Source organism: Nesoenas mayeri (genome assembly GCF_963082525.1).
Source record: "Nesoenas mayeri genome assembly, chromosome: 3".
Taxonomy (NCBI): Eukaryota; Metazoa; Chordata; class Aves; order Columbiformes; family Columbidae; genus Nesoenas; species Nesoenas mayeri.
Window position 1 is genome coordinate 66,817,637 of NC_137544.1, and position 23,778 is coordinate 66,841,414.

General features: G+C 37.8%; 1 protein-coding gene across 1 annotated transcript in view; it reads right to left on the minus strand.

The window, feature by feature from the left end:
- ESR1 (estrogen receptor 1) overlaps window positions 1-23,778 on the minus strand; it is a gene marked incomplete at its 3' end in the record, with an annotated part of 182,101 nt that overhangs the window by 77,376 nt on the left and 80,947 nt on the right. Inside the window, exon 3 of the mRNA XM_080341081.1 lies at window positions 2,570-2,760. Coding sequence (XP_080197207.1) covers window positions 2,570-2,760 — 191 coding nt within the window. The remainder of the gene's footprint in view (window positions 1-2,569; window positions 2,761-23,778) is intronic.

Below are 23,778 nucleotides of genomic sequence, written 5' to 3' on the forward strand. Positions count from 1 at the left end.
TCTTGCATTTAAAGAAATAGATTGTATAAACAACAACAACAAAATCTTTGCTGAAAGCATTCTGTGTTACTTTTGTTTATACAAAGAGTCCTGTGTATTTTAATACAGTTTAATCATAAGATTTCCAGAGAAAAATTGTCCCCTTTTTAGAAATGCATACCAAATATACCATGCAGATATAATAATGTTTCTTTCACATATTCTTCTACATACAGATATACACTTTAGTAGTATTCATTCCTAGATATCGATCATAACCTATTTTAAATTATTACTATCTGCATGGTAAATGGCATGTTTTATCATGTATTCTCAATCTAAAAACTACTGTAATTTTTATAAACTGAACACATGTCCAATGAGAACTAATAATTGCTGAGGTAGAGGTCTCTTCCAAATCCAGTAAGAGGTTCAAAAAATCCCTTAGTTCATTAGGACTGGGTACACATGTCTTTTAAAGTCATTCAGAGGGCTTTTCATATCACCTATGATCAAATAAGCCCAGTTCTCTCATAAGCACTCAAATTCTTGAATTACTTTATTGATATTAGTGGATGTAATTTTTACAATAGCTGTCAACCAAAGAAGTGGATCACTGGAAAAAGTACAGAGGAGTTTAACAAATGGGATCAGAAGTCTAGAAAATATGTTCTGCTCAAAGAAGAGGGTTTGTTTAGTCTAAAAAAGAGAAGACTGAGGAAAGATATGATAACAGTCTTCAACTATGTAAAAGGTTGTTGTAATAAGCCTTCTTCATGCCCACAAGGGATAGGGCAAGAAGCAACGGGCTTAAATTAGAGCAAGCATGACTTAAAGATCAAGAAAGGCATTTTACGGGACACTGAAAACTTAAGCTTTACATTTTTAAAGCTTACATACTTAAAAAAATTATGTTAAGTATATAAATGTAGCAAGAACTAAATTTACTAATCGGCATGTACTGTAGCACAAATAGATAACAGGTCCATTGTGGGGAACCACAACATTTTTCCACATGAAGACTAGTGCAAAACCACACAAGTGCTGGCATAGAATCATGGAACTCAATGAAACAGGCAGATTCATTTCTTCTTCTATAATGGCCAAACCATGAAGATCTGTGCTACACAACTACTTGATAACTTAGTCGTACTTTTGATTAAGACTATTTTTTGTTTCAGTTAGTTGCTGACTGAGTTCAGCTTGGGTACAAGAACAGAATTTCAAAATTCTAAGAATAATGCTGATGCAGTCAAGGGAACTCAAAAATAACTAAAAACTCTCAATAACTCACAAGTTTAAGTGTTTAAGTAAATCATTCTGATATCAAGAGAAAATCATTTCACCTGTTCCCCCTCCAATGTTGCTTATTATTGACCTCTGCCTTAAACACTTTCTTTTCTAAAAACCATTTTGATGAATCTGGAAAAGCAGAACCACAAGTAACTATTAACTAATCACTGACATTCAAATCATTTCATCAATGTCTGCCCTGCAGCCAATCTTTCACTTTTTACTTTAAGGCCAGGAAAATTCAGAGTTGAATGCTGGAAGTCTTAAATAACTCACCTCAGTGGTAGTCATGCAACAAAATAGGCAATAATCACACCTTGTGATATGAGGTAAAAACTTTTCCTCACTATGTTTACTTCAAAAAAGGAGCAACAGGAATTTTTGTGCCTATATATCACCTGGAGATTTAAAAAAAAATGTAGAAATCTAACTAAAGCACAGCATTTTATTAGTTTTCTGTTTGGAAAGGAAGAAATCTGTTTTATTTTCTTCTCCAAAATAAGACTTAGATATCGAACAGTACACGTATTTTCCGTAGAATCACACTTAATTCTTGCTCATTTTAAGAGAGGTTGAACAAAGCAAAAAACTATCCATTCCACAGTGTTACAGGGATTTAAATCAAGAATTATCTCAGTCACAGCAATTAACACTGTTTCTATTAGATGCCCTTTACTCCACCGGACACCTTACACAGTGTACTTCTAGTCATGACAAAAATGTGAACTAAACCATTCTGTGTATAGTTCAAAGTCCTGTTTTGCTGACAGATACAAATGCTATTTCAGCAAGGAAACATTCCTTTTTAATATTGGTTCTCATCTCACATCTTCAAGGAGCTGAGATCTGGACTGAACAATCTTGCTAATGGAGCACTAAATTAAGTGTAATAAATCAATCAACAGGAACTAATCTTCATCTGACTGGGAATTCTCAAAATAATATTTGTTTTGGATAAGAACTGAATCACAGAAGATATATATATAGATATATATATATATATATAGCCTGAAAGAGTGGTCATCTTGATTCAGTACAGATTTTTAAATTAGATTTCTCACTGCCTCCATGGTAAAAACAGGAGAACATAGAGATGCTTTTCCTTTCCTCATTAATTTTGGACTAAATAACAACATCTTATTTACCTGCTAGAAGCCTTCATCAAATACAGAGCACCTCAGCTGCTAATGAAAACCCAATAAATGTCATTGTCCTGGGCTCAGGCTGCAATCTCAAGTAGCTTCACAGTTTCCTCATGATTAAAGAGTAAAGGTAATTCACTTGAACAGCTTACTACCTTGAATACTCCTTTTGAAAAAAGCTTTGCAGCCCTCACAAGACCAGACCCCATAATGGTAGCCTGAAGCGTAGTCGTTGCAGACAGCACAGTACCGCGTCTCCTTGGTGGACTCCATGGACAGGCTCCCTTTCTCATTGGTACTGGACATCCTCTCCCGGATGCTGTGGCGCCTGTTATCAGAGCTTGGCCTGTTAAAAGCAAAAAAAAAAGCATGATTATTTCAGTGAGATTAAGTCTCATCCACTCCTGCAGGTTGTTAGAAAGAAGAGCAGATGTAGTTTTGAAATGACAGACAAAAACAATAATCTTTTAATATCCTCTATCCTGTTCTACTTGGAAAGTTGTAGGACCAGCAAGATACAGAGGAATTTCTGACAAACCAATCTGATGTTATTAGGCATTGTATCTTGAAAAATTAAAAAGCTATTTGATAAATTAATCCATTTTATCAAGACATTACAAAGGAATTTTTCAAAAAGGCATTTTTTTGTGTGTACCTGTTCTTGTCCAAAGTGTTCAGCATGACTTTAGTATCAGTAGGTGGCTTGAGAACCTGAGGCAAAAGTCACTTAGTGTTTGCATCTGAATTTGCAAGTCATTTAAATTATTAACCAGGCTATTTTCAAGTATTATTGCCCAATTAGAGATGCAAACTTCCATTACATTATCAAAAACAGAATACTACATAAACCAGTCCCTATTCTTATTACAATTCCACTTTCATAAAAATTAAGAAGTGGATTTAGCACAAGAAACGTCAAAAGGTATTAATTATTGCCAAATAGTTTTTGTTCTAGTACTGTACATGTTACTAGATGAGCTAGGCATTACTAGGCATATTAGACATGCACACAACCTTGCCTATGCAGTATGCTGCTGAATGAAAACCAAACAAATCTATAGCGTAAATGGCAATTAATTCACACTTGGTAAGATGTCATTATGAGTAGCTGCTGCAGGCAGGGTCAACTATATTCAAAAAGATGAGACAATGTGAAGTCGCAAAGGAAACCAGCAATGAACTCTGGGACTGCTCCTGGAAGGCAAACTGCTCTGGCAAAATATACTTTCCAGGAAGAGTTTGCACTACAAAATGTCCAGGAGACAAATACAATTGGATGTGACAGCATCACACAAGCTAAAGCATGAAGAATCCTACTGTTGACAGTAATTATCCACTTACTATGCATGTTTTAATTGTTAATTAATAAACAAGTGGTTGTTATCTCCCCAAACTCCAAACATTTTCTCAAACATATACTAGTTTTGAACCTAGGAAACTGGAGGAAATCTCGCTTTCAGATTTCTTCCTACATACCTAATTTTGCTTTATTCCTTTCTTCAACACAGCAAAACTTCCTGTATTTTGTTGAACTGAGGCATCTGGCACCAACAGCACATTCATGCACCAAACCAGTACTCCTCAGAAGCTTTCTGATTACTCACATGCTCAACTCTTTCATCTAGGTAAAGTTTCCTGACATCTACTGCTCCCGTCCATCTCAATACTCAGAAGCTTTCTACTAGCCAAAGCCACCTGATCCTCACCCATGCCCTGCCAGCCATCACCTTGAGACTTTTCATATATATAATTTAAGTCCCTAAATATGAAGTATTTTCATATTTAGGTTTGAATGAATATCAATTATTAGAGAAACATGAGGTTCTGCCATATTAGATAGCAGAAACTGCTCCTGGCACCATTCAGAAAACTGCATTTTTTTAAACCTGAAGTACTTTACCAAGTCCTATGTACCAGCTAATTTTGAACACTTATTTAACTATTTTTTGTTTCCTTGGGACTTGTGCAAGACAGAAGAAACTGCAAATCGTGAAGTGCTGATATGACACAACTCTGGATTTTTAGTGAGATGGGAAAACTGGAGAATGTCACAACTCTGACAATGACTTTAACAAAACTGCTTGCAGGGTGTATGTCATGTCCCCCCTGAAATCAGTGCCATCTGAGCACCGCTTTGAGCAAGATTTAGCAAATTGGCCTTGCAGAGTCATCACATTCAAGTTCTTGTGAACCACAGTGGGAAGCACACTAAAATATCCCTGGCCCCATCCTCCCCAGAAATAACATGCCACCCCTTTTCCATTTATACAGTGGAAATGAAAGCTGGTAATAAATCAACTTTGGATTATCACAACTCTAGTACTTATTAGAGGAGGTGAGGAGGAAATCTTTTTTGGGAAAAGAGTATGCCAATAACACAGAGCTTGCTAAATCAAAATAACATCTCACATTTCATCCAGAAATCAGTTGCTAGTTAGTGTACATCACAGACCACTGATGCTGTGTCTTGACAAAAAATAACAGCCTGATCTTCTTCCAGTTTCCAGTTAGGTTTCAAGGGTTAGCCTTCTGGAGAACATAGTGCAACAACCTAACCCAACTTTAATAACTTTGGCAAGATCACCATTCCCAAAATACAATAGCAGAACCTTTTCAACATTTTCCTTTGTGATCTATACAAACAATAACAAAAAAAATGAGACCAAAAGTTCCTGTCAGCTATGTTTACCAAAGAGAAACACAAACCAAAAAGAAAGAAAACCTCAGATAAAGCCCTCCCTCCAAGGCCCCCACCAAAGCAAAACAGATTAGAAAGCAAAAAAAAACCCTCAAGATTTACTGCTTGTTTCCAAATGTAATAACACAGCAGACATAAAATGGAAAGTGCTTTGGAACCTACACAGCAGAACAAACTTGTCTTCCACACTCATTTTCATGCTTTCTCACCTCTGTTGCGCTGAGTCAGCTCTTCAATAAATGTGTTAACAAACAAGACAACTCTGCTTTAAACCTTCACTCATCACCTGCAACTCTGAATCAGCCAAGAGTTGACTGGAATGTAAGAAGAAAGTGTACAGGAGGGAATTACAGTTTTGTAAGTTAAACTCTATTTTCTACATCATGGAAATCTGGCAGACAGGATGAATTTAGGATAACCCCAGTATACAAATCCACTTAACATCAAGGTAAGGCCCAATTTATTCACAACTCCAGCTTTGTCAGGAATAAAGAGATTTCATAGATAGGAAGGTTTAAGGGGAAAGTTATTTAAGTAGTTAAAAGAGACATCTTGACAAATTCTAGTGTTCTGCATTTATTTTCATACAAGAAACTTGAATTACCAGCTATTAATATTTTCTCATCAGAATGGATGGAAGTTCCTGGTGTAAAAAGCCTCAAAAACTTTCAAATGCAGCCAAGGTCTAGAAGGAATACTCTTCCACACATTGGACATATTATAACACCATTCTGCAATTCAATATGAAATTAATTAATTTGCTGTTAGAATGTGAATTTCCATATGGGTCAAAAACTCTATGAAAGATTATTTGAAGAAAATTAAATGCTTGAGAATACTTAAAAGAGACCTCAAGGAGAAGTACTGCAATAGCGATGACTAAGTACACAAATAAACAGAAAATTGCCAAGTACATTAAGTGCCTCAAAACTGTACTTCCAGAAAGTAGCTCAAATGAATCTGAAAAAAAAAAAAATCATAAAATCATATGCCATCCAAATGAAAATGTTGGCTTAAAAAAATTATCCCAAAATTCCTATGGTAGTGATTAAGCCAAATACAACTTGACAAGGGAGAGAGGAAGTTTTATGTGGAATTGTATATCAAATGGACAGAATCACAGGGTATTTTAGGCTAGACGGGACCTCAGGATGTAGACTCTTGCTGACTCAGTGCTGGCACAAGTTGATCCGCAGCAGTGAGGGTGGGACCAGGAACCCATGTCCCTTGATGACTGATTCTCCCCTGGTGATGAAGATCACCTGGGGTTCACCCTGGGGCCTGATTGCAAGTGATTCCAGGTCTGTGGCTCTGAGCACATTTCCCTCACACAGCTAAGCTCTTTTCCTCCCCAAAACCAGGATGGTTTCATCTGCACTGCCAAAGGGAGAAGGACCCTTGCACAGGTGCTGCCTGAACCATGCCCTGGGAGAGGATTCTTCAGCCAGGCCAAACCGTGCCTGGGAGTTTGAAGCTATTAAGCAGTGAGAGCCATCGTGCTGGTGTTTGCAGCCATGTTAGGTAACTCGTATACATGCAGGCCTTTCTTGCCCCACTATCCTCAGTTTATTCCCTGACTATCAGCAAGTTAATGTCTCTGGCTGCAGCATCAAAAACGAGAGTAACAAGCATTTCCCTTAGACAATGATGATGTCCCTTCCAGTATAGTGCCTGCCTGTGAAAGTTTGACACTCCTGGGTGAAAATGAGCTGTAGGATGAGAAGGAGCTGCCTGTAATTCAGATCTTTATATGGACTTCATGACAACAATGCAGGAGGAGACCTCTGTGCAAGAGAAATGCTCCTCTGGCCACTTAATCTCATTTGTTTCACGGATTTGGCCCATTATCTCCTCTTCTTCAGGATGCAGGGACAGGTGCAGGTGCAGGGACAGCTAAGCAGGACTACTTGAGCAGAAGACCCTAAGCTATTGTAGTGAATGGGTGAAGTGAAGAAACAATTGACATAAAGGAATAAGGAGGGACAGTATGAAGCACTACTTTAAAAATAACAGAAGATATATGTGATGGGCAATTAAGAAACAAAATGGCAAGAAAACCAACTGGAAACAGGACAGGGCTCAGTGCAGGGGAAACAAAACAAAACAAAAACATGATGGGAGAGAAATTTAAGAAAAAAATATGAAAAGAAGTTATATGAAAATTGCATAACAAAATAATCTTAAAATATTGACAGTCTTCACAGTGTACTAGAAAATGTATTTTATAGTCAGAAGACACTGGGATGTTTTCTTCTGAACTAGACTAAAATACAATTTTATTTGGTAACTAAAGTAAAATAACTTAGGAAAAACAGCTCAGTATTGACGAAGAAATGGTAGTGTTCAGGAGAGGCTCTGTCAACATGAAAACAAAAGCATATCTTCTCAGTTTATCTAAACTTCTTCTTCAACATGAAATTAAACATTTCCTTTGGCATTAGTTTTATTATCTTCCTTCATCCTTAACTTTGGCTAATTTTAAAATGAGTGATTTAAATACTACTCCCAAAATTAAACCATGCCATGTCTGAAGAAAAGTCTCTTCTAAAACTATTTGCTAAAATCAGTATAAATTTGCACATCCTTTCAGTCCCTTAAAACTTTTTTGATAAATTTACCTTTTTTCTCAGTTCTGTCCCTAATATTTGCAGACTGAATTAAAGTCTAGAGAGGTGTGCTTATGCACACTCACTGTGCAGTCTGTGACATCTCCAGACAGGTTTCCTGAGCCTGGGCTCCTCGTTCATGTGCTTAATACCTGAATTTGGATGTTTTCAATATTTCCCTCTCCCATACTGTCACTCCTGTGGTCAGTTTTCCATGGATCATAAATGTCAGCTAATCATTTGGCAGCTAATCCCCTTGACAACAAAAAAGTTTCCCCAACTTTCTGAAAAATGTGGAAGCTTTTAGTGAGGATGATGGGGGGATGCAGGATGGTGGCTGAGTTTAAAAGAGGAGCTCGATCTATTTTTCAGTTCAACAGGTGTGAAATTAAAATTAATACAAAATAATCTTTGCAATAAATACTGAGAAACTGGTTCTGTTTCATTTTATTTCTCAGTGCTGCTGAAGGTTAATAATTTCTTTCTGTACATAAGGTGAATGCAGAAACACCCACACACATGCTTTACAAGAATCTACATTAAAAGAAGATTAAGATTTTAAATATAACATATGGTTGAACTATACCTTGCAAATGCTACTGAAATCTTCATTTATCCCTCTTCTGTATCTGTATGTTATCTTTAATTATATGACCATACTTTTCACAGGGCAACAGCTCATCAGTGCACAGAATAAAAATAATTTACTAAATGAGTAGCTATTCTGTCCTTGGCTTTTTTCCCTGATTATTCAGTGTCTGGTGCCTTACTGTCAGTACACTATCCAAATTCAGCTATAACATCAGAATTAATTTCCTTCAGTAGTTCCCTGCCACTATAGCATTTTAGCATTTGACAGGTGCTAATGAATGTATTTTTCCAAAAGTCTTGTGAGTTGAAAGGATAAAAAATGACACTTTGAGAGATTAAGGTCAAAAGTATATACTGAGTTATGCTCAACCTGAGTTTTTTAAGTACCTGCGATTAAATAGCATTTTGAGTGTTCAGAGTGCTACTTCCCCTGTCTGCAATTGCAAGGGTAAATGTTCAAAACTTACATAAATCAGACCGTAGGACTTCCATTCAGCACAAAGAAAAGTACAATAGGACACAAGACTATTTGTGAGGAGTTTGATTTAAATTATTTCTGAACTTCACAGAAGCATTTGTGGACAGCAATTGGCTGCATTTGCACAATACTTCTTGAAATTTTTGCCTCATTCCTTTTTTTAGTTACCAGTCATTGTAAGAAATGACTAGAGAATCTACGAAGAGTTACATATTTCACATTAGGAGCATGACACATTCCGGAGTTGATCCTTTTCATATATTGAAACAGCAGTCCACTTATGATTACCTTATAATTTAAAAAATAATAATAATGACCACAAAGGGACCAAATAAGATTTGCACAGGTCCCCTTAATTTGGGCTTATTAAAAAGGCAAGTTTGCAAATAACATTTTTTTTCTGCTTGTAGCTTCTCACCTTCTATATAAACAAAACTTTTATCCTTCTGCCTCATATTTGTCAGAGACAGTGGGGCTGAGACAGGCTGGTGCACTTCTCACTTGCCTTAACCCAGTAGGCAGTGGCAGGAGATAACTCTCATTCCCAAGCAGCAAAGGAAAGATTTCAGTGACACCTGCTAACAGCTGTAAACAGTGACACTACAAGTCCTTTATTCTGCTCCAGTTAGGAAACGTAGAAGCTAGGAAATACACAGAGACTGCTGCCATGGCTGTCAGTGGCAATGTGTGCTCTGTCTTCCCATAGTGTTCTTTGTCAAGCGCTCTCGCTTGACCCAGCCAACTCCTCTTCTTCCATTCTCACACTTACCTCTACCTTTGGGCTTTTCCTTCCAGTCTCAGTCTCTCTGCCTAGAAAGGACAAAATCCCTCCTCTGGTTCCTGGTCTTACAGCCTGGCTACTTCTCCCATGCCCAGGCTCCCTGCAAGCACGTCCACCAAAGCTCTCCTTCTTTCTCCATCACTACTTATTTTTGGCATGTCCTGGACAGGAAGGTTCTACTCTTCTCCCTCTCTCTGTATCCTTGAAACCCAGTCTGCCATGATTATTTAGCTCCTGTTAATCTTAATATACAATCCTACTTTCCTTTGACCTTCCCCACCAGTTCCACAAGCACATACTGAGATCTGCAACTGAAGAAGGATTGAGGGACCTTAGTATTGCTATTTGTTGAGCAGTATAAGTTGTTAATTATAAAAGGACAAAATAATTTCCTTTTTGCCAAGACTGAACTTAAAATTTCTGAAATTCCGTGGTAAGTAGCTCATTAGAAGTGCTATGAACTACCAAAAGAAAAACTCATGTTTCAAGTCAGTCCAAACAGAATTAAAATACTTTAATATTAAAAAATATATACATTCTTTATAATACCTTTAAAACTATGAAATTTCATTTACATATTGGGCCTTGCCTTATATGATTTGTACTTCAGTCTTTTCTACTCTGGATTGAGACTGCACCTCTTGTAAGGTAAGCCCTCATCATAGCAACCACTCCCATTGGAGCCCTGAGTTTCTCTGTGTCAGGACGCTGCCATGGGATAAAATGAGGGCCAGAAACACATCTTTGAAGAGCCAATTGAGAGATGCCATGCACGCCATAATACATGTTAGATGCCATCATGTTTCTCACCAGAATGTCACTTCTAAAATAAGAAAAAACATTGTCATCTTATTAATGTTTTGAAGACTACTGAAATCAGCACAGAAATCTATTTTCTGGAAAGAAAAAGTTCAGACAACAAAATTCATCATTTTTAAATTTCAAGGAAAAAATATTTTCTGTGGGATTTTTATTTTGCAGAAATCCTGATTTTAAAAAGTTTTGAAAGAAAGATATTCAAACACCAAAGCATTTCTTTTCATGTAATACACATTTACAAAGAAATAAACATGTATACAATAAGCCAAAAGAACCTACAGAGACATCCATAGGTACAGTTCTGCAATGTTAAGCAGGAGCAGAATTTGCTGACAACTCTACCAGTAGTCAAAATACCCTGCAGTCTTGATGTGAAAGTGACTTTAACAGACCTACAGAAATTACATATTCTGCAATCACTATATCACAGTATCACAGTATGTTTGGGATTGGAAGGGACCTCAAAAGATCATCTAGTTCAATCCCCCTGCTGGAGCAGGAACGCCTAGGTGAGGTGGCACAGGAACATGTCCAGGCAGGTTTTGAATGTCTCCAGAGAAGGAGACTCCACAACCCCCCTGGGCAGCCTGTTCCAGTGCTCTGTCACCCTCACTGAGAAGTTTTTTCTCAAATTTAAGTGGAACCATTCAGTAAAGCAGGGACAGAGTATTGCTTAGAAGACTATATCTAGACTTGTCCTTACAACATTTTTAACTTGCCTTTACAACTTTTCCAAGGATTAAGCCTCTCTCTGTAGACTGTTTGCTCCTTTACTACCTAATGTCCAGCCTAAGTCCTCTCTGCTGGGAATTAAGCTCATTTGTCCTCAACTGTTTCCAGTTAGCCAGGAGAACAATTCTGCCACTGCCCTCCTAGTACACATTTTCCCTCAGTAAGGTTCCTGCTACATCACCTCTCAGCCTCCAGCCCTTTTTTCAGAGTCTCCTCTCTAATTCTCCCATCCTCTTGCTGTTCTCATAAAGAGTTTGCTTGCCCCTTAGTGGGCAAAAAAACTCTGAAAGAGGCCTTGCCAGTCACTCCTAAACCACCATATTTATCTGTTCATCTGTTTTTCTGTTCACAGAATAAAATTTGCCTTTTCTGCAAAAGATTACTCTGTTGACTTGTATTTAACTTATATTCTTCTCTAACCCTTAGATTATTTTTCATTCCGCAGTCCTTTTCTCTACTTAGTAATTCCTCAGTTATTGTACTTGTGCATTACATTTCTCCTTTCCAAAGCCTGGACACTGCACTGACCCTTAGTGAATTTGAGAAATACTTGATGTTTCAGATTCTGTTGTGGTAAGCAGCACTAGAAAAACATTCTCTTACATACTTACATTTCAAGTGGCCCATTTACAGATCTCTGCTGCTTTTAAGAACTGGCAGATACCATTTGCTTATTTATAAATTGATGGTACTATTTTATCTTTGGAGTAAAATCTCTGCACATCATTGTTATGATATACCTTTTGAACCCATGATCACTGAATGATCTTCCTACTCTCTGAGAAACACCACCAGTGAAATAAATATTTTGATTCAACTCCCCAAGATCCAAATTAATGACCAGCCAACTTTCTGAGGGTTTTCCTGCCCATTTCTGCCTCCTGCCAGGCATGGTTTTGCCTGGGCACTATTTGTCACCACCACCACCTCTCTCAGGCAATCTCACAGACTCTGGTGTATGAAGAGTGATATAATCTGGGGAAACACCTTAATCCGCTGTCTAAAAGCATGCAAAACATGATGAAAAAAAATGCTGACAGACAAAGTGCCTCTGGGCACCGCATAGATATTATTTTTTGGCAGCAATATGAGTTGGTGTGTGGCTTTGGGGACAGAAGCATCAGGGGCCTGAGTGTGGCAATCAGCTGCGCCCACAAGTGTGTCAAAGTGGAGGGTCTGGCGGGCAAACACTCTGGCAGTGTGGACACAGGACATCTCACTTTAGTGTAAACAATCTGAAGAATTCAATGTTTGGAAACTGGGAAACATGGAAAAAAAAAAAAAGGCCAGCTTCAGCTGACAATCTCTGACAATCTCTGGTGTATATCTTCTACAATTTTCATACAGCTTTCACACTTTTAGAAATATCTAGTCACTCTTGTCTCCATTAAAGCTATGCCAGGCCTCAAAGACTCAGCAGAAAACTTGTATTACTGCATTTCTTATATGAGCCTTAGAATTAAAATATGGCTCTTGTGAAGAAGCTGAAGTTCAGCCTTTCATATAAGAATACGGCACATCCAGAAGTCGTCCTTTCTCCAGGTTTCACTGTTTCTAGTGAACTTTCTTCAGAATTACTCAGTCACTACATTATTTTTTATTTTCTAATGTTCAGATAAATTAGCATAATCCTGCTATCTGAAAGGAAAAGGTTAAATGCACTCAATAGATGGGGTGTTTCAGGAAGTGCTCTCACATTCTTCCACTTACCTCGAGACTATTTCAAAGGTAAATGCCAGCAAAAACACAGGAATCAGCCATAAATCTTCCTTCACCATGCCTTTAGAGGACTTTTATAGACTCACGTGTTCCTTTAATTCTTGAGCATGTCCTTGTTCCAAGTATTTCAGATGTACACATTAGGACTGCAGTTTAACCAATTACACAAAGCTTCATTAAATTCCTAGGAAAATCTTTCAGTGACCAACATTAGACATTTTAAAAGAAAGATATAAATGCTCTCCTTTACACTGATCTGAAAAATATCTTGAATAGGAATGCAGATTGTATAACACAGTGCTACAATTTAGATAACATTGTTTCAAAAATTCTAATCTAAACCAATCTGTCATGTCAAATGGCTATTTTGCTTTTAAATGACATTTTAAACTGAAAATGTAACTTTAAGGTGTACACTGCATTTGAAAAGGGACTTTTGAAACAAAATGCAGGTACAGCCACAGATAGTCCTAACAAAGAAATCAGAGGGCTCTAGGCCACAGGAAAATAAGCCTTGGTAAAATAAAAGACTACTTAAAATAATGCTTTTATGTTCATCCATCTATCTGCATGTAGACCTCTTGAACCAACAGATACGAAGTATAGAGAAGAGACAAAACTCTTTTTCCAAAGAGTTTACCACCCAGGCCATCTACAAGCCACTGCTAGCAAGAATACAGGAAAAAGACTGGGTGGAACTGTCAAGCCTGAAGACATACTATGAGCAGCAGGGATAGAACGAGGCACTTTGGACAATTTGACATCCACATGTAAAAATGCTTGTGTACTTGCCCTAGAAGATTTGCTTTATCCGCAGCTCCTTGTTCTTGCCCCAAAATAGTAAACCTTAGGAAGAAAGCCTGTGCGGTCCTTGGACTACCAATGCACAGTCTAGGACCCAGCAAAAGTAAAAAAAAAACCAGTTTCTAAACATAAGGACCCATTTGTGTTTAAGTCAGTTTCATCAAACCAAGCTACCAAACCCACATAACCCCAGTAATACCAGCAGATTAACTTCCTTGCAGGCCATGGCTACCCTGCAGTACCAGCAGCAGATGAAAGCCAGTCCAAGAGTGGTACTCTGCATGTTGTGGTGTGACACTTGGTTGACAGTCGAAAAGACAGAGTCACAAGTCCTAGCTGATGCCCATGTACAAGGAATATGTATCTCCAAAATTCAAATATGCCTTGAAAGGCATATGCTTGGAAGCATAACAAGTGTAACAGATAGGACAAAAGCATATGGCTGAGAATTAATAAAGGATAGGTGGCAGAAGCATGACAGAAGGCAAATAGCTGGTCTGAAAACGTCATACCAACCAGTCATTGCATAGAAGGGTTGCATTTCACCTGAAGAGCTAGACTGATAAAAGTGTTCACAACACTCTATTACTGTCAGGCCAAAAGAATACCTATACTTTGCATCTTGTTATATACCCTTCTTCTTCTGTTAAGAAAAATTAATAATGAATTATATCGTTTCAGTCTTCAGATAGACCCTAGTAGGGAAAACACAAACTCAAAGTAGCATGCTATAGTTTGTCCTGTTAGTCAAAATGGAACCACAGAAACACGATGCCTCACAAAATCTGTGGGGAAATATTGCTCCAGATGAGGTACTTGACTCATTCTTGTCCTCTGGAAAGTGCTGAATTCAACTTTGCATTCAAGTTCATACTTTGAATACCAATGAACAGTAAACCATGTGATAAACATGTTAGAGTTTGAAAGAAAGCAGTGAAGCCGGCAATGCCATGTAGCCTAATTGTTAGATGTGTGCTAGGTATCTAAGCCACGGGCCTGACGACACACAGTGAAATAAAATACTACTTACAACTACATTTGTCACAGAGGATCTCTAGAAACAGAAAATTACATATGTTTAAAATATAGTTGGAAGTGTAAGAAATGGAAAATAAAAGTAACAAAAAATGAAACCTGAAGAGATTGTTATACAAATGATACAATTTGAGACACCTCTGCCAAACTGATTTTCAAAGTGATTTTAAATTTCTTAGATCCTACATAGCCCTTCTTCCCTTCATGGAAAGCCATAAGTGTTCAGCACCTCTCTGAAAATTTAGTGCTAAAGGCTGTCAATCTTCTTTATGTCCAAGAAGAAGTAACTGCTGCCAGACTGGGAAGTCTTGCTCTCCCTTCATTTCTGGACACAGACATTTAGGCCCAGAGTAGCCTAATGATGATGTTCAACACACAGTCACAAGACTTGAAACAAGGGAGGAAGCCAGAAAATGCAGGGTGAAGAGGGAAGGAGCTCAAGTGTGGTCACATTGGCTTACTAATGCAATGAGTTGTGACCAGAAACATGGTAGGGGAAAAACTCTTTCAGTGGCAGCTTTCAGTCGATCAGTCTAATGGTGACATTACAACAATATGAAGAGTTAAAATAGCACACTGAAAAACTGCACAGTATTCTTGTCCTCATTCCTCTGTATCTTCTCCTTCCTGCTTATAGACTGCACATACTTCTGTCTTTCTTCATATGCAAGTGTCTTAATCATCATTACTAACCAAACAGTAAGTTTTACAAATCTATGTTACCTAAATTATCCTAAAGTAGCTCTATTATTCATTCAGATAAAGTCCACAGCTAAATTTGCAAGCACTGACTATGCAAACAATAGTAAGCAAAGAGAACTTGGTTCATGGAAGACAAATATATCCATGTAGCCAACTAGACATAATATGTGTTTGCAAAACTTCTTGTTGACATATTTTGGGGGTAATTTATGCAGCAATGTGTGGGAAATTAGGTCCATGAGAAATCCCTACATTTGCCTTTTGTGTTGGTGATAATTTTGTTTCAAGACATTAATAAACTGCATTTTGTTTTGGCAAAGCCCTGTCATCTATCTATGTCATTTCTTATTCCTCATAGCAACAGAGAATAAGTTCAAATACTTCAGAGGTGCCACAATACAGCACCTCATTAATCTTCTCACTTTTTATTGTTGGTAGGCAGTAATTGCTCCCTGGCCTATAAATTACAAAGGAAGGAAGAAGTCTATTAGATAGACAAATTCACGCAGAACTAAATGTACAGTATTATGGACACAGTAGATGCATTTCTGCCATGACATTTAAAACCATATTATTACCTGTTCACATGGGACACACTTAATACCAGTGTACTACACAAAAGGAATCCCTGCTGAATCTTCCCTTTTTTTATTTTCTAGATATTCAAGCTTCTTATAAAGAGGTAAAAGAAAAGTCACCCAAGTTTCAATGTCTGTTTGTTGCATAATGTTCTTTAATGGCCACCTATGGCAGAAAACCCATCTATTTACACGTTTCTAGCCAAAACATTCTCTGTTGCATACAACTGCATGCTGGAAGTGGGTGTTTGCCCTAAGCTTGTCACGACAAACGTATTAATCTGCCACAGTCCAGCACAAGCTTCGAGAGGGAAGCAGAAGCTCCCTGTGGAGCTGAGAAAGGCAGCTGACAGCAGCACATCTCTCCTCACCTCAACTCGGGGAAGGCCAGTGGGATTCAACCACAGCCACCTCCCAGTCAGATGTTAGGACTGAACCACTGTGACTCACCTTTCTTCAAAACAACATAACAGATTTCGCATTTCTTCTCAGGAAATGGTCCCAGAAGTTTCCAACACTATTTCAGACACTACTCTTCCAGAAAATTATCTGAATTAGCAGTAGGTTAGGAAATGCCACCGGGCTCTTGTCTAGTGTGGTATAAATATGACCAAAATTAATGCTTGATACAGTCCATGTATTAAAAAGTATACCAAAAGTATTCTATAAGACAAATAGTTCGATATTTCAATTATTGCCCAAAGGCCTCTTTTCTTCGATTTAGTTCTGTTTCAGTTTAAATTTTGTTCTCACCTTAATAAAAATATTTTGAAATGTCAATAACAGTTTTTAAATTGTGCTGTCTTTCATCACATGGCTTAATCTAGCATCTCAGGTACTTATTTTTCAATTCAAGCATGTAGTATTAGATATCCAAGCTTGAAACCATGATCCCTTGATTTTACATACATATTTATATAGATTTACAGATCACCAAGCTACATAATTCTAACCAACATCAGTCAGTAGCCAAATCCAGAATCCAAAACCAGTTTCAATCAGGTCATCTTGGAAAGTGTAATAAGTAAAGTGGAAAGATAAGCCAACAGCGCAGAGACTCTGACTGAACATGTCTTAATTTTGTCCTCATTCTCCAGTCTCAGCATCTCACCCCTGATATGATGCAGCTCTGCAGACCCACAAAAATCCACCAAACACAAAAGGCATCAACTCTTAGTTGGGCTTATAAGAATAGGTACCTGCAAGTAGGTTTTGGGTTAGAATTGGTTCATACTCAAAGCACCATCTAAGAAATGGTTTGGGTTCTTTTTTTGTTTAGGGAAACGGGACATATTCCTTCTCAGACAAGAAACTGAATTGGCTGAAGTTTTTTCCTAAGAGCTTAAGCAGATGTTATTACTATCATTAGGGAAAAAAAAAAAAAAAAAAAAAGGTAATTTTATGTTTAGCAGCAAGATTCATAATTCCATCAATTTCTCAAAAATACTCTGTAGTAACTACATGGATGTAATAAGGTAGCCTTGTTAAATTAATGAATCGCAAGAGTTCAAACTTTTCTTATAGATGCAGTATGAGATGCAGTATGTTCCCATCATTATTAATTCATTTAGTCAGAAAATACAGTTGAAGTGGGGTTATAGATTAGATCTATGCAAAATCATATTCAATAGGAATTACTTTTCTCTAGTGAAGTGTCAATTCAGTTCAGTATTAGACTTCAGCTAACTTAATACGAGGATTGATATCTGCTGTGTACTGGAATCTATACCGAACTTCAAACTTACCTCAGAACGCCTGACTGCAAGTATAAATTAATTTTTTACTACATCATCCTGTACATGACTTGTTCTTTCTATACAGCAGCTGTGCATTTGTCTAACCACAGGAACGCAGCACCTCACATTGTCAGAACATCCAAGGATTAAACAGGCAAAGAAATGAGCTTCAGAATGCTGATAGTACCAACATGGGAATCTAAGGAATAAGAGTAGCTCTTTAATTAATTGTTCCCCATGACAATTTTAGCGTAGAGCATAACACAGAAAAAAAACCTGGACAGCACACTCCATTCATTTCCCAATTGCAAATTTCCCATTCCAAACATTACTGCAGTGATTCCCATGTAATTATTCACAGTATGCATTACATAAAACCTCCATTCTTTGACTAAGCTGAGATGACTGAGATGTACGGTGATGTCAGTGATTTCAGATTTATCAAACTCTGATATAGTTTACTTACTTTCCATTAGACCCATATTTTTTTGTTTCTATTTGGCATATTTTAGTTGGACTAACATATGCCTAACATTACTTTTTAAGAGTCTCAGTTCTCACAAAAACAGTCTTGAACCTCTTGAGAGAGATAAAGTTACAATGAAAACTCTGGTTTGAAGCTGAGATGCAGAATTGGCCATAAGACACAGCCTTTGTCCTTATTTTTTAAAATTTGCCCCTTAGTGTCATCAGAAAAGTACTAAGTAGTCAGCAGACACAGACCTGAGTAATTTATCTGGGACAAGGAGACTTTCCCCAAGTAATCTGGTATCAGGTTTGCCCTACGAAGACCACCTCCAGACTTCATTCATTTTAGGCTGCTATGTGACTTAAATATGGCTCTCCTCAGAGGACCTGAAGTGAAGCTGTTGGAGACCTGTTCTCGCTTATTTCTTACCATATCTCCCCTGTTATAAGCAAGACAACTCATTTTGCTCTGCCTTCCTGGGTTTTAGTTCTGAAATGACCTGTAAGTTGCAGAAGCAAGGCCAGTCTCTTAAGCAATGCCGCTTTCAGGTTGCTTGCCTTTTCCAGACAGATCCACATTTGTTGACAATAAAGCGAATTAGAGAGAAAGGAAACAAGGCATGTATGAGTCAGAAAACGGGTCATACATGAAAACAGCTTGAAGCTATTAATATCTAATGCTGCCATCTAATAAATAATCAAGAAACTGGTGCTAGCCATTCAGCAATGTTTTAGATTTCGATGAAAAGGCAGTCTTGGCCTATGAAATTTTCTTAAATGCTTTAAAAAAAAATAGTAGTACAGGCAGCATTTAATATTTGCTTCTGTACTGATTTTTGTACTGAAACACATCTCTCCCTCTGAAGAGTAATATCTTCTATGCTTTGCTGAAATGAAACCAGCAAAATCCTTCACCTTAAGTACGGAATACAGTGAACAGAGGGTCATATCTCAGTTTCCATGTCAGAAACAAATTAGAGAACATAAAAAACTGGTGCATCAACTCCTTGCTTCTGTGCAGTCAACACTTATCTACCTATGAAATAAGTGAATGCAAGGTAGCTGAGCATACAATTCCATTTAAGGACTGAAATGGAAATATGGGGTTTTTTCTGAGAAAAATGCCTAGTATGTGTTTAACAAGCCCGTAAACCATTTTTGTTCGATTTCAGATACTGTGTTTACTAAAACCATTGTTTATTTCCACAATTGTCAACTGACCACCTACCCAATATTTTGGATGTTTTCACCCTTGCTCACATGTTACCTCATGGCTTCTTTCTTATTCATATCTGCTCCAAAACCAGTCTTGTCGATTTTCCACATGTGACTTTCAGTAGCACTTTGTGTTACAACAGTTGGGCACTTCACAGACACCAATGAATTCCTAGGGGCTCTGTGTGGTAAAGCAGTACTATCTTCATTTCACATGTTAGGACATTAGGCAGAAAGAGAGAAATACATATGCCTACAAATTTAGCTCTGGCATGTTTTGGCTTTGGGAAGGCTGATGTTATGATCTTATTGATGTTACTTTACTGTATTTTCCATATGTGCTTGAGAAATATCAGGGTTTTAAAGAAATTAAACAATCAACACCCAAAACAGGTTTTCCTTGAGTCCTGATTCAGGAGCAATGGAAGCTCACATCTACAGCACTGACCTCTGCCACTTCGGCTACTGAAGGAACCAACAGCCAGGCTAATCCATTATAATCTGAGTAAATCTATAATGGACAGAAATAAAATGCAAGAGTTGCACTTTTTTTTGTGAGGAAGATTGTTCTACATAGTCTCACCTCCATATTCCCTGTTCCTCTGTGTCAGCCTTCTTACTTCCCCATGCTCTGAAACACGCACTTGTGCTTTTTCAGTTGTGTTTATAGCCCCTGTCCCTAGTCCAAGTCTCAGTCCCTCAGATGACTGAGCTGGAGATAAAGAGTGAAATTCAGGGTACCATATCCATCACAGAATGGATATGCTGCAAAGCAAAGCTGCTAATCAGAGGGATCTCAACAGGCTGGAGAAAGGGCCCAACAGGAACCTCAGAAAGTTCAACACTGGCAAAGGCAGAGCCATGCACCTGTGGTGGAATAACCTCCTGCAGAAATACAAAAGAGGCTGGAAAGCAGCTCTGCAAAGAATGACCTGCGGATCCTGGTGGACAAGGCAAACCCAAGTCAGCAGCGTGCCCCAGCAGCAAGGAAAGCCGAACACATCCTGGGCTAAATTAAATACAGACAGGAGACTTAGAGCAGAGCTTGCTACCCTCGCCTTGGCACTTGCAAGGCTGCTTCCAGTTTGAGGCTTTCAAGCTGAAAACAGTCTGACAAACCACAGCAACTCCAGTGGACAGCCACCAAGATGGGGAGTGGGCTGGAACAAAAACATACGAGGACATGCTCAGAGAACTGAATTTGTTTAGTCTTCAGAAGAGAAGGCTAAGGCAGGAATTGACTGCTGTGTTCAATGATATAATGGGAAACAGAGGGAGGCAGACTGTGAAAGGATGAGAGACATCTGATACAACTTTGGGCAAAGAATATTGTGATTATACATTAGGGAAAAGTTTTCCACAGCTATAGTCACTCAGCACTGTAACTGGTTGTCCTGTAGGGATTTGGAGTCTCCGTTCCTTGATATTTACAAAACTCAACTGGATAAGAGCCTGAGTAACCTGATCTAACCTTTAAGTTACCCCTGATATGAAACAGATAATCTCCTTCAAACTTACATTACTCTGTGATGCTCATCTCTCAGTAACTTAGCTCACAGTAATAACTGCAAAGTCCTATTCAAAAGCCATAGGTTTTCTCAGAGAAGGATGCTTTTGCAAACAAGTCAAAATATAATCACTGAGAACATACAGCATGCATGAGACATGGAATTTCACATAATTCAGCTATCAAATGCAAACAAATTCCCACTGTGAATAGTGAAATGTTTCAAGAGTTTGTAGCTTAAATTCAAGTAGGTTTTCTGGAGAAAATCAAACAAAAATAAACATAATTTAAGAGCATCCCCACACTACTAATTATCAGAGCTACATCTATAATACAGAAGTGTCTACATTGTTCAATGAAAAGGTTTCAAGGTTTTTTGCATGAGTATAGAATAATTTTATTTTCCCTTCATGGTATTTAGAAAGTTGAGCCCTTTTTTGTCAAAATGTTAAAAAATATTACCTGAGACAATCATCTAACACTGAAAAGATGAGCCAAAGCTGGATAGCATAAGTAACGATAAAAAGGGACGCACCTTGACAGACTTAATAATAAGCAATGTTACCAGAACTGTTGTTAAATAAAGTGGAGTTTTGCTCCAAGGTGTTTAAAAGCTTCTCTGCAAAACCAGATTTATTTCTACTTTGTTTGGGTTTTTTATTGCTTGGATCAAGGAGAAATAGCAATAGTAATTTAAATTACCCATGTGTAACCTGCTTTAGCAATGTTTGATTTCTTAAGCCGCAGTATGCCTAGGAGATATTCTTAATACAAGCCTCTTACAATTGTACAGGTTCTGGTATTGCTGCCATTAAAACTTTCAGCTATGTTATCTTTAATGAGTTTCTGTCTCACCACCTTTCTCCATGAACCTAATTAGAATGGTCTCAGATTTTTAATATTCTGCTCAACTATCATTTCCAGGATTTGCATGCTTTATCTCTTATTGATACCCTTGTAAATGAAAATTGGGATTGTATTTCCCACAGCATGGCAAGACAAAGCTATAAATACCTTTCAGCCGATATGTGTTAAATAACCCAAACCTTGCAAAATTATTGCAAGGTAATAAATGTGCTACTGTGGATCATATACTGGCAACATCTACATTTTTATCATACGTTTATCAGTTTTGCTGAAGGAGGAGTCTCATTTTACTGCAGAATGGAAACAAAAAGACAAAGCTGTTGTTTGGCATATGAGCCCCCCTTATCTGGATTTGGTGCACACCCTCAGCCATAGTATTCTTTACCACCGCTAACAGTTTCCTGGATACAAGGATTCTGTGATACGTCATTTGAAACAAGGATCTTACAGTCAAGTTCAAGTTGTAACTAATAACCAAAACAGGGAACACTTATTTGAATTAATTTTCTTCAGACACCAGCTCCTACAAGATACTGAATAAAAAATAGATACCGCTTGATCAAGATTTCTCAGCAAAACAAATGTTTTAAGAATGCTTATTAGATTTATAAACTGAAAACACAGATGACAAGGGATTATGTGACATATTATTTTTGCCAAAGATCAGATTTAGTGGTATTTGTCTTCCATAGTAGAATTAAGTGATGGTTTATAGAGTTAGAACCTTCTCAGCCTCCATCTGTGTACAGATAAGCTGGAAAGGAAAAAAAAAAAATTCAAAAACTGGAAAATTTTTCATGGATTTATGGATGAATAGATCTTGTCTCACAAACCTGAATTACATTTAAGTGGGTAAAAAATGAGGGAAATAGAAATAAATCAGCAGGCATTATCTACTGCAATTTTAACAGGGCTATTTGTAAAGACCACAATGCAAGCTACCTGGAAAGCATATTAAGAGTTTCCCAGTGTTGTGATTTAAGATTTGGGGCCTAAGTTTTATGCTGCATCTTCTTCTTCAGCTGTTGCTTTCTGCACAGCATCTTCCTAACTGTTTTTATTTAGCACGAGATAAGGCTTTTCCCATGTTGCAGTAAATTTTCCTTCCCCTTTCTTCCTAGCTTTGGTGCCCCCTTTGTAGCATCCTAGAAAGTTTCCCATAGTCATGTCTTAGCGACACAAATCAGTATTGAAGTGGTCTGCAGTGATCAAAGCAGTGTTCCTGCATTATAGTGAGTAATAAAATAAGAGGGAGGGAAGACTGGAAGTAGCAATCAAATTGGACATTTGCACTGTAGATTGATGAAAGACTAAAAAAATTCTTCAAAGAAGAAATACAGCTTTTTCCCTAGAAAATCAGTTAAAAGCAGTCTCCTTATTTGGATAAGGTGATCAAAACAGAAAAATACACTGCTTACTTGCACAGCTTATGAATGGGAAGTGAAATGCATGTGCATTAAATGCAGCCCAGTGCTGCCTAAATGCTCACTGGTGTGTCATTGTCAAAGTGAGAAGAAGGCTCTCCCCCATAGCATTCAGCAGCTGCTCCACACAGAGGCTGCTGTCTGGGTCCTGGGGAGGCAGATTTTGACAGCTGGCAGTCCTATAAGACTGCAGCCTGTGGAAACAGAAGACGATGTATTCCACCCATGTTGTCCAATTCAAGATGGACTGCAGGCATGAACGGTCATTGCAGGCGGAAATTCCACCCACGGGATGGGAAGTGGTTCCACTCACGGCTGTTCATGGTTAGTTGCCAACTGCTTGTTTAAGAAGTTGTCTGAGTTACTTCTGACTTTCAACTTTTACTGTTCTTTTTTACTTTTACTCATGGCTTCCATGCAGTGAGGGAAAAGGAGGTATCTTATTTATATAGACGCTGCCTGTTGTGTCATTAGTTAAGTCACTGAAATGGTTGGAAGACGACTGCAATTGTTACGTACATCTATCAAATAGGATTTATGTTTAGGATAGTCACATTTAAGCTTTGTGTTTTCTGAGAACCATATTTCCTTTTTCTAGTAAAAG